This window comes from Halichoerus grypus, chromosome 11, assembly GCF_964656455.1.
Source record: "Halichoerus grypus chromosome 11, mHalGry1.hap1.1, whole genome shotgun sequence".
In the NCBI taxonomy this organism is placed as follows: domain Eukaryota; kingdom Metazoa; phylum Chordata; class Mammalia; order Carnivora; family Phocidae; genus Halichoerus; species Halichoerus grypus.
In genome coordinates, this window is record NC_135722.1 from 48,512,176 (window position 1) to 48,524,652 (window position 12,477).

Genomic DNA, 12,477 nt, shown 5'->3' on the forward strand with positions numbered 1-12,477 from the left:
TTGGACTAGTTAGAGCCTGCCTCCCTTCATACAAGCTGAATCCACTTGAAATTCACTTTCTTTGTCTTCACTGCAGCTAGGGTATAGCATGTATCTTGGACTCAGTCAATTAGATACTCCCAGTCTAGACTCTGAATTAAGAGCTAGTGCTATGAAAAAGCAAGGACAGCAGACTGTTTCTTTTCTTTTTAAAAAATAGACTTTATTTTTGTAGATCAGTTTTAGACTTACAGAGAAAATAAGAAGTACCCTGAGTCCTCATATACACACTTTCCCCTATTATTGACATCTTACATTATAATTTGGTATTTGTTACAATTAAGAAAAATCAACATAGATGGCTTATTATTTTTTTAAATTTTATTTATTTATTTATTTATTTATTTATTTATTTATTTATTTAAGAGAGTGAATGTGAGCAGGGGGAGGGACAGGGGGATTGAGGGGGAGAGAGAGAGAGAATATCCCAAGCAGACTCCACATGCAGCATGGATCCCCACGTGGGGCTGGATCCCACAATCCCAAGACCATGACCTGAGCCAAAACCAGGAGTCAGATGTCCAGCCAAATGAGCCACCCAGGCACCCCATTGATCCCTTATTATTAACTAAAATTCATACATGATTTGGATATCCTTTCTTGTTTTTTTTCTTTTCTTTTCTTTTCCCTTTTATCTCTTTTCTGATCCAGGATCTCACGCAGGATGCCACATTACATTTAGTTGTCATGTCTCTTTAGGCTCCTCTTGGCTGTGAAACTTTCTCAGACCTGTTTTTGATGACCGTTGCAGTTTTAAGGAGTACTTGTCATGTATTTTATAGGAAGCCCACATAGTAGAATTTGTCTGATCTTTTTCTAATGATTAGACTGAGGTTATGGGTGTAGGGGAGGAAGATCACAAAGATAAAGTGCTATTTCCAACACATCACCTCAAGGGTACATACTATCAACGCGACTTATCACTATTGCTGTTAACCTTGTTCACGTGACTGATGTAGTGTTTGTCAGCACACAGTTTCTTTCCTTTTCTGTCAGTGGCTGAATAAGCAAGCACCAACCCAAATTCCAGCCTCAGTGAATCAGCAGCTCCAGCAGCTGGTCCTGGGCTGATGGTGTTGGCAGAGTAAATTCTGCCATCTAGTGCTGAATGGCAGCGATGTTCTCATCACACCCATTCTATATGATTTTGGCCTGGGGTGCTGGCTGCAGGACCAGAATTACCATTCAATATTTTTCCTTTTAGCTTAAATCACACATAGTCGGCCTCTGTTACTTGCAACTAAGAACCCTAATCTATACATTATTTTCATTATTAATTTTGGGTGTATGCTCAAAATTTTTTCTTTTGAAGCTTTCTGGCCGTTTATTCCCTCCCCTCCATAGCAGGAGAGATAGCATGTTTTGGGGTTTTTGCTTTGTTTTCTTTTCTTTTCTTTTGAGAGAGATAGCAGCTTTTATTAGTAGTGTGAAAAAGCCCTACAGGCATCTATTTTGATGGAAGGAATGGGAGAATAATTCTCTCAGCATTTCAGTTATCCATTGCTGTATAACAAACCACCTCAAAACTTACTGCCTTGAAACAGTACCCATTTTATTTTGCTTAGGATCCTGTGGTTTCAGAATTTGGAGTGGGGATGGCAACCATTGGTAATGGGAATATTAAAGAAATGACTATGGTGTGGATGGCTGAGATCGGTGGAGGAATGAAGATCAAGGAATTCTGAGAATGCAGAGTAGTTGGAATATTTCATTTTATGTAAAAATTAGAATACCTAAGATCTATAACAGGAGTAGTGTGTTGGGGAAAGTGACAGTGATCCAGGGGTGAAAGTCTTCAAGGAAATGGGAGAAGTGACCTAGGAATCTAATTTAAAAAAAAAAAAAGCTCACAATCCCACTTTCTCATCCCTTACTTCTTTCTTCTTTTCCCCTTTGGCGAGACTTCTCTAAATTAGTGTCAAAATTTTCTGTTTACATTTCCTTACTTTTCCTCCTGTTACTGAAATAGATCTCATTTAGATGATCATGGGCAGCCAAGTCACCAACTTCACCTATTAGTGTTTTATCCTTGTCTATATCACTTTAACTAGGGCATGCTGTTTGTCTGAGATTGTTCTCTGATCCTCACAGCCCAGATTAGAGTTTGTCTATTGTAGTGCAGCTCCAGTAATTTTAAAAGGGTAGTAACAAATGCAAAAATGTGTACTGAAACACACATTTCATTGTGTGAAACACACATGTCAGTCATTGCTCTGGGCATATTGGATACAAGTAGAGTCGGAGAAGATAAAATGAAATAAGAGCTCAATAAATGGTTTTATAATGAATGCATGGAGGGCGCCTGAGTGTCTCAGTGGGTGAAGGGTCTGCCTTCGGCTCACGTCATGAACCCAGGGTCCGGGGATCGAGCCCCTCTTTGGGCTCCCTGCTCAGTGGGGAGCCTGCTTCTCCCTCTCCCTCTGCCTCCTCCCTCTTCTTGTGTTCTCTCTCTCTTTCTTTCTCTCTCAAATAAATAAAATAAATATTTAAAATGAATGCATGGGTGCATGAATGAAAGAAATAAGAATTTAGCTACTAGATCTTACTTCACTGGGGAGGTCTTCTACTGCAGAGTCAGTAGTTCCTGACTACTGAGGTCTGTGGTTCCTGGACTCGTATCCATGGCAACTATAGAATGGTTGTCATGGAATCCCCTCTAAACATGTGATTGAGTAAATGTTCGGGTAAAATAGGCAAGTGGCTGTTGGCCAGATTGTTTGGACTAAGGGTTTATGAAACCTGAAGTGGTCCCCAGAATCGACCATTCTAGACACGATGAGCCACAGTGAGACGTGGTTACAGACATCTAAGCCTATGGAGGGGTCAGCCTCAGATTGGGAAACTCCAATTTTAAAATCCCAATTTCTGTTTGGTTTTGGAAGAGATATTCATTGGGTAAAGTGGGCTCATTCGAAGGAGGATGACCAGAATGAATACAGGGTGCCAAAGCATGTCAGATAAAGGAACTTTAAAGAAACAAGTAGGTGGTTGGCTGTGAGAATTGAATTTGGGCCAATACAGAAACTTACTTCAATGAGTTCTGGTATAGAATACTGAAAATTGTTCTAGGACTAAAACTAGAGAAGTGGGTTCAAGATACAGGATAATTGATTTTGACTTACCATAAGGAAGGTCTTTGTAATAGCTAAGAACCATCTATAGTTGAACAATGCAGGTTTGGACTGCATGGGTCCCCTTATATGTGTATTTTTTTCGATACAGTACAGTACTGTGAATATATTTTCTCTTATGCTCTTCTTTTTTTAAAAAAAAAAAAGATTTTATTTATTTATTTGAGAGAGAGAGTGAGAGAGAGAGAGAGAGAGCACAAGCCAGGGGAGCAGCAGAGGGAGGAGCAGAACTGACTCCCTGCTGAGCAGGGAGCCTGATATGGGGCTTGGCCCCAGGACCCCAGGATCATGACCTGAGGTGAAGGCAGATGCTTAACCGACTGAGTCACCCAGGTGCGCTCTTATGATCTTCTTAAGAACATTTTCTTTTCTCTAGCTTGGGAGAATTCTAGCTTGGGGGAATTCTAGCTTGGGGGAATTCTTACTTTATTGTAAGAATACAGTATACAATACATACAACATAGAAAATATGTGTTAATCGACTGTTTATGTTATTGGGAAGGCTTCCAGTGAACAGTAGGCTATTAGAAGTTAAATATTGGTGGAGTCAAAAGTTGTTTGAGGATTTTCCAATACGTGGGTTGGCACATGTTGTTCAAGGATCAACTTATAAATGAAAGGGAATGATCCAAGAGAATAGGGAGCTATGTATTCTTGTTTAGGCCAATGCTGGATAATTATTCAATAGAAGTATTGTGGAGTGGTTTAAACCTTGGACCTATGTTTGAGTTAAAGGACTGTTAAATTCCCTTTTTACCCTGATAGTCTATGTTTCTATGAAATGTGGGATAAGATAAAAAAAAAAAAAAACCTCAATTTTTTGAAGCTTTCAGTAGAGAACATTATGAACTAGTAAGTATTTCGCTTTTGGTGCCATTTTACAAGCTGAAATGCTCCAAGCCATGAATGATCCTAGTATTAAAGACTCTTCCAGATTTATTGATTGCTTCTATCAGAGCCTATTCCTAGGTTTGTATGACTGGGACGTCTAAACCTGAAATATCTTTGATGTTAGAACCATGTACGCAACTCATATTAGATGTTATTTCAAAATAATCCAGTTTAAACCTCTTAGATTCAGTTGTGATTATGCTTAAACATATCCATGTTAGCTGAATTAACTACAAACTTCAAAATAGCACTTGATGTGTTTCATAATCAAGAAAACCTGGGGCACCTGGGTGGTTCAGTCAGTTAAGCATCTGCTTTCGGCTCCGGTCATGATCCCAGGGTCCTGGGATTGAGCCCCACATCGGGCTTCTTGCTCAGCGGGGAGCCTGCTTCTCCCTCTCTCTCTGCCTGCTGCTCCCCCTGCTGTGCTCTCCTCAACCCCCCCGTATCAAATAAAAAATAAAATCTCTAAAGAAGAAAAGAAAACCTAACTTTTTATCCTTTTATTTCTCCTCTGTGTTCTAGCTTAGTGTGGAGTATTCATGATTTTTAGAAATGTCCTTCACTTTTATGCTTCCTGAACGAATTCATAATTATCTACCAAAATCCTGTACCTCTTTTAAGAATGTTACCATATTTCTAAAAGTCAGACTCAGAGGGGTGCCTGGTGGCTCAGTTGGTTGAACATCTGTCTTTTGATTTTTGCTCAGGTCAAGATCTCAGGGTCCTGAGCTTGAGCCCTAATCAGCTCTGGGCTGAGCATGGAGCATGCTTAAGAGTCTCTCTGTCTCTCCCTCTGCCCCTCCCATCACCTGCTTGCATGCGCAGGTGCACACTCTCCCTCTAAAAATAAATAAATAAATAATAAAATAAAATAAAATAGGGGCTCCTGGGTGGCTCAGTAGGTTTAGCCTCTGACTTCAGCTCAGGTCATGATCTCAGGGTCCTGGGAACGAACCCCACCTTGGGCTCACCACTCAGTGGGGAGTCTGCTTGTCCCTTTCCCTCTCCCCCTACCCCCTCCAGCTCTTGGGCTCTCTCTCAAATACATAAATAAAATCTTTAAAAATAAAAAAATAAAATAAAGGTTAGACCCAGAGATGACTGCCTCTGAGAAAAGGACTTTCTCCTAGCTAGTTTTCAGAGAGCCCCTTTGACATCCTTGTTTCTCAGGCTATAAATTATGGGGTTCAACATCAGAGTCACCACTGTATAGAACACAGATATCATTTTATCCTGTTCTTTTGTAGTCTTGCAGTTTGGCTGCATGTAGGCAAATATTGCTGAGCCATAGAAGAGGACAACAAGAGTGAGATGGGAGCCACAGGTAGAGAAAGCTTTGAGCCTCCCCTCTCCAGACTGCATCTGGATCACAGTGGAGATAATATTCCAGTAGGAGACAAGGATTAGGCAGACAGGAGCTAAGAGGATGACCACACCCATTGCAAAGATGGCCATTTCTGTGCTGTAAGTGTCTGCTGAAGCCAGCTTCAGTAGGGCAGGAGGTTCACAAAAGTAGTGATTAATAATGTTCTGTCCTTGATAGGGTAGTTGAAAAGTAAAGGTGGTGTCCACCAGAGACACTAGTGCGCCACTGGCCCAGGAGCCTATGGCCAACTGGAGACACACCTTTTGGGTCATGATGGTGGAGTAGTGCAGGGGCTTGCAGACAGCCACATACCGGGCATAGGACATCACCGCCAGCAGTGCACACTCCGTACACCCAACCAGAAGGAAGACAATTATCTGTGTCATACACCCAAAAAAAGAAATAGTTTTCCTCTTTACAAGGAAGTGGACCAACACTTGAGGGACAATGCTAGTAGAGAAGCAGAGATCTGCGAAAGAGAGGTTTCTAAGAAAACAGCACATGGGAGTGTGAAGTCGAGAATCCATGGAGATGAGAATGATGATGAGCAGGTTTCCAAGCACAGTCAAAAGATAAATGATGAGAAAAGGAATAAATAGCAGGATCTGGGTCTGCAAGTCCTGGGAAAGGCCAAGGAAAATAAACTCAGCCACAAAGGTTTGGTTTTCCTCTCCCATTGAGATTTATGCCTCTTTACCTGTTTGCACAAATAAAAAGAACAAACTTTGGGTTTGTGACATCAAGTCCTATAGAAGAGTATCATTTAAAGCCCAGTTTAAAACCAAATTGGATATTCCTAGCTTTTTGCTATTCATGTCATTCTAATTAATACTACATAGAATATTTTAATTCTTATTAGTTGGTTGTAATGTAAATCCACTTCATTTTTTCCCAAATCTCCACTTCCCAGTGCCACTTATTTATAGAGTGTGACATTGTTAAAGCCTTCTTAGCTAGTTCTGATATGAGGATATTAGACTTCCTGGGGATTTTACTAAATGGCTGTACACATATTATTACAAAACGACTGTGTATACTGTTAGCACTGTTACCACGCATAAAACATGCATACCACTAACTGTTCAAAATACTACATATTTAATTATAACATATGCTTAAAAAATGTGAAACAGCTTTCAGGCGTCAAACTTAATTTGACCTCTTAAAGAACAACAAATTCTTCTTGCTTTAAAAATAAAGCCTTAGTATTTAATACACTAAGTATTATTCTATTTGGATTAAAGAGTAAGATACTGAAAGTAAAACAATAGAAAATAGGAAAAATAAGTTAAAATTCCTGTGATTCCTGGATTGGATCAACTGATACAAAATCTGTCTAAGAAACCATGAAGGAAAACGTGTAGAATTTACAACATAAATTGAAAGAATTCTGTGAAATAATAATATTATGAATTAAATTAAAGGATAAAGTACAAACTGAGGAAAATATTTGAAAGAGATATCAGACAGAAGTTGGTGTCTTCATTTAATTAACATTATGTATAAAACACTATGACAATTGTTGAGGCTAGGAAATAATGGGCCAAGGATTATTTACAAAGAAGAAATGAAAATAGCACTTAAATATAAGAAAAATACTCAGTATTCTAACTAAATAAGTACAACACAACAATGAGAGATACACTTTTTACTGGGAAATTAGTTAATATTTTTTTAAAAACCCACATCACAAAATAGTAACTAGTATTTTATTGAAAATTTAACTCATGACAGGCGGGAAGGGTTCTATATAATTATATTGTCCCAATAACATTATAAGGTAGACATTATTAATCTTACTTTGCAGATGAGAAAACCGAGGCACAGAAAAGTTCAGCTACCTTCCCCAAATCACACAATTAATAAATGGCAAAATTCATTAACTGTAAAATGAGGGTGCAGAAAAAAAGACATTTTTGTACAATGCAAGTGGGTAAAAAATTAGTCCAATCTTTCTGGAAAATAATTTTGTCAAAAATATTTAAAAATTTAAATACTTATATACTTTGACCCAGTTCTCAATAATATGGGGGTGGGAGAAATTCTGTTTTTACTAATCCTTTTTTCCGATGAGGAAGAATCTGATTTGTGACATTCTAGGATGCTGCTTGGTCCATATTTACTACCGGCTAGCGTTACTGTGCTTTAAAAGGTCATGCATGTTCAATTTCCTCACTTCTTCATGGAACTGGACTGATAAATTTAGCAAAGTCCCACTTGAGCTGTAAGGGAGATTGAAGATTTTGAAAGACTTTAGACTAGGCCAAGTACTCCAACCCAGGCTTATCAGAGTTCTGAACTTGAGTGACATTAGGGACTAGTGCAATTGATAAAAAGCAGGGTCTTATTTTTCATATTTCTTGTTTCTTTTGTAGAAATCTAAGAAGAGGAATGACTAGGACTAGAAGAGTATTAGGAGTTCCTGAGTCCCTAGGCCTCATTTCATATAATACCCCCAAATATTATCCCAATTTCTAAATCCAATTCTAGGAATCTATTCTAAATAAATGGTCTAAATTGAAGAAAAATATTCACAGGGAAATTTGTTTATCATGTTATATAATAATGGTTAAAAACAGACATATTGACAAATGGAATATAATAAAGAACCGAGAAATAAACCCACACATATACAGTCAACTGATCTTTGACAAGGGTGCTGAGAATACACAATGAGGAAATGACAGTCTCTTCAATAAATGGTGTTGGAAAAACTGAATAGCCACAAGCAGAACAATGAAATTGGACCCTTATCTCACATCATATACAAAAATTAACCCAAAATGGATTAAAGACTTAACATAAGACCTGAACAAGAGTCCAGGGCCTGATGGATTCCCTGGGGAATTCTACCGACCATTCAAAGAAGAAATAATACCTATTCTCCTGAAGCTGTTTCAAAAAATAGAAACAGAAGGAAAGCTTCCAGACTCATTCTATGAGGCCAGCATTACCTTAATCCCCAAACCAGGCAAAGACCCCATCAAAAAGGAGAATTTCAGACCGATATCCCTGATGAATGTGGATTCCAAAATCCTCAACAAAATCCTAGCTAATAGGATCCAACAATACATTAAAAGGATCATCCACCATGACCAAGTGGGATTTATCCCTGGGATGCAAGGGTGGTTCAACATTCGCAAATCAATCAGTGTGATAGAACACATTAATGAGAGGAGAGAGAAGAACCATATGGTCCTCTCAATTGATGCTGAAAAAGCATTTGACAAAATACAGCATCCTTTCCTGATTACAACTCTTCAGAGTGTAGGGATAGAGGGAACATTCCTCAAGTTCATAAAATCCATCTATGAAAAACCCACAGCTAATATCATCCTCAATGGGGAAAAGCTGAGAGCCTTTCCCTTAAGATCAGGAACACGACAAGGATGCCCACTCTCACCACTATTGTTCAACATAGTACTAGAAATCCTAGCAACAGCAATCAGACAACAAAAAGAAATAAAAGGTATTCAAATTGGCAAAGAAGAAGTCAAACTCTCTCTCTTTGCAGATGACATGATACTTTATGTGGAAAACCCAAAAGACTCCACCCCCAAATTACTAGAACTCATAAAGCAATTCAGTAATGTGGCAAGATACAAAATCAATACACAGAAATCAGTTGCTTTCTTATATACTAACAATGCAACTGTAGAAAGAGAAATTAGAGAAACGATTCCATTTACAATAGCACCAAAACCCATTAAGATACCTCGGAATAAACCTAACCAAAGAGGTAAAGGATCTATACTCTAGGAACTACAGAACACTTATGAAATAAATTGAAGAAGACACAAAAAGATGGAAAAACATTCCATGCTCATGGATTGGAAGAATAAACATTGTTAAAATGTCTATGCTGCCCAGAGCAATCTATACCTTCAATGCCATCCTGATCAAAATTCCAATGGCATTTTTCAAAGTGCTGGAACAAACAATCCTAAAATTTGTATGGAATCAGAAAAGACCCCAAATTGCCAAGGAAATGTTGAAAAAGAAAAACAAAGTTGGGGGCATCACGTTGCCTGATTTCAAGCCATATTACAAAGCAGTGATCACCAAGACAGCATGGTACTGGCACAAAAACAGACATATAGACCAATGGAACAGAATAGAGAACCCAGATATGGACCTTCAACTCTATGATCAAATAATCTTCGACAAAGCAGGAAAAAATATGCAATGGAAAAAAGACAGTCTCTTCAATAAATGGTGCTGGGAAAATTGGACGGCTATATACAGAAGAGTGAAACTTGACCATTCTCTAACACCATACACAAAGATAAACTCAAAATGGATGAAAGACCTCAATGTGAGACAGGAATCCATCAAAATCCTAGAGGAGAACATAGGCAGTAACCTCTTTAACATCAACCACAGCAACTTCTTTCAAGATAAATCTCCAAAGGCAAGTGAAACAAGAGCAAAAATGAATTTTTGGGACTTCATCAAGATAAAAAGCTTCTGCACAGCAAAGGAAACAGTCAACAAAACAAAGAGGCAACCCACAGAATGGGAGAAGATGTTTGCAAATGACACTAGACAAAGGGCTGATATCCAGGATATATAAAGAACTTCTCAAACTCAACACCCAAAAAGCAAATAACCAAGTCAAAAAATGGATAGAAGACATGAACAGACACTTTTCCAAAGAAGACATACAGATGGCTAACAGACACATGAAAAAATGTTCAACATCACTAGCCATCAGGGAAATTCAACACTACATCGAGATACCACCTTACACCAGTTAGAATGGCAAAAATTAACAAGGCAGGAAACAACAAATGTTGGAAAGGATGTGGAGAAAGGGGAACCCTCTTATACTGTTGGTGGGAATGCAAGTTGGTATAGCCACTTTGGAAAACAGTGTGGAGGTTGCTCAAAAAATTAAAAATAGAGCTACCCTATGACCCAGGAATTGCACTACTGGTTATTTACCCTAAAGACACTGATGTAGTGAAAAGAAGGGGCACCTGTACCCCAATGTTCATAGCGGCAATGTCCACAGTAGCCAAACTGTGGAAAGAGCCAAGATGCCCTTCAACAGATGAATGGATAAAGAAGATGTGGTCCATATATACAATGGAATATTACTCAGCCATCAGAAAGGATGAATACCCAACTTTTACATCAACATGGTTAGGACTGGAGGAGATTATGCTAAGTGAAATAAGTCAAGTAGAGAAAGTCAAATATCATATGGTTTCACTTATTTGTGGAACATAAGGAATAGCATGGAGGACATTAGGAGAAGGAAGGGAAAAATGAAGGGGGAGGGAATCAGAGGGGGAGATGAACCACGAGAGACTATGGACTCTGAGAAACAAACTGAGGGTTTTAGAGCGGATGGCGGTGGGGGGGATGGGTTAGCCTGGTGATGGGTATTAAGGAGGGCATGTATTGCACGGAGCACTGGATTTTATACGAAAACAATGAATTGTGGAACACTACATCAAAAACTAATGATGTGTGGTGACTAACATGACATAATAAAATTAAATTAAATTAAAAAAATAAAGTAATGTTCATATAAATACTCACTGGATTTGAGAAAAGAGTGGAGGACATCAGTGAGACCCTAAGGAAAGAGATAAAAAAGAATCCATAAGAGATGAAGATCACAATAAATGTTATAAAAATACACTTGATGGAATAAATAGCAGGCCAGAGGAGGAGAGGAATGAATTAATGACTCATAAGACAGAGTAGTTGAAAGTAATCAAGCTGAGCAAATGAGAGAAAAAAGAATTATGCAAAAAGAGAATAGGCATAGGGAACTCACTGACTCCATTGAGCCTAATAACATTTGCATTATGGGGATTCCAGAAGGAGAAAAGAGAGAAAAGGGGGCAGAGTATCTATTGAAGAAGTAATAGCTGAAAACTTCCCATAGCTGGGGAAAGAAACAGAAATCCATATCCAGGAGGCACAGAGATTCCCCCAATAAAATCAACTGAAGGAGGTCCACCACAAGACACATAGTAGTTAAAATGACAAAAAGTAGTAGTAAAGAAAAAAAATTTAAGCAGCAAGAGAAAAGAAGATAGTTACATACAAGGGAAACCCCATAAGATTATCAGCAGATAAACAGAAACTCTGCAGGCCAGAAGAGACTGGCTGATATATTCAAAGTGCTGAATGGGAAAAATCTGCAGCCAAGAATACTCTATCCAGCAAGGTTATCATTCAGAATAGAAGGAGAGATAAGAGTTTCTCAGACAAACAAAAACTAAAAGAGATCATGACCACTGAACCACCCCTGCAAGAAACATGAAAAGACACTCTTTGAGTGGAAAGGAAAGACTTTAAGTGAGACTTAAGTATCACAAAATGAAAGGATGTCAAATATGACACTATATACCTAAAATATAAGTGTGCTTGTGGGGTGGCAGATAGGAGTAAAGAATGGGTTCAGGCTTAAGCAACCATCAATTTAATATAGACTGTTATATGCAGAAGATGTTATATACAATCTGAATGGTAACCACAAACCAAAAACTAGTAATGGATATGCAAAGAATAGATAAAGGAATCTGAGTATATCACTAAAGAAAGCCAACAAACCATGAAAGAGAGCAAGAGAAGAATCAGAGAAAAACTACAAAAATAACCACAAACAAGTAACAAAATGGCAATAAGTATATATCAATATCTACTTTGAATGTAAATGGACTAAATGCTCCAGTCAAAAGACACAGGGTGATAGAATGGATAAAAAAACAAGACCCATCTATATGCTGCCTACAAGAGACTCATTTCAGACCTAAAAACACATGCAGATTGAAAATGAATAGATAGAAAAACATTTACCATGCAAATGGAAGTTTAAAGAAAGCTGGCGTAGCAGTACTTATATCAGACAAAATAGACTTAAAAACAAAAACTATAACAAGAGACCGAGAAGGATAGATCATTGAAGAGATCATCCAAACAAAATCAACAGGAAAGAGTAGCTTTGATTGACACATTGGACCAGATGGATCTAACTGATACATTCAGAACAATCCATCCTAAAATAGAAGAATAAACAGTCTTTTCAAG

General features: G+C 38.2%; 1 protein-coding gene across 1 annotated transcript; it reads right to left on the bottom strand.

Annotated features, from left to right (window-relative positions):
• Positions 1 to 5,201: 5,201 nt before the first annotated feature.
• On the bottom strand, positions 5,202 to 6,107 carry LOC118533826 (olfactory receptor 2D3). The gene has a single exon (XM_036089273.2). The coding sequence runs from the start codon at positions 6,105 to 6,107 to the stop codon at positions 5,202 to 5,204; it is 906 nt and encodes a 301-aa protein (XP_035945166.2).
• Between the last annotated feature and the right edge of the window lie 6,370 nt (positions 6,108 to 12,477).

Coding starts and splice junctions, on each gene's coding strand:
- LOC118533826 (XM_036089273.2), bottom strand. CDS start 6,107: ATGGGAGAGGAAAACCAAACCTTTGTGGCTGAGTTTATTTTCCTTGGC.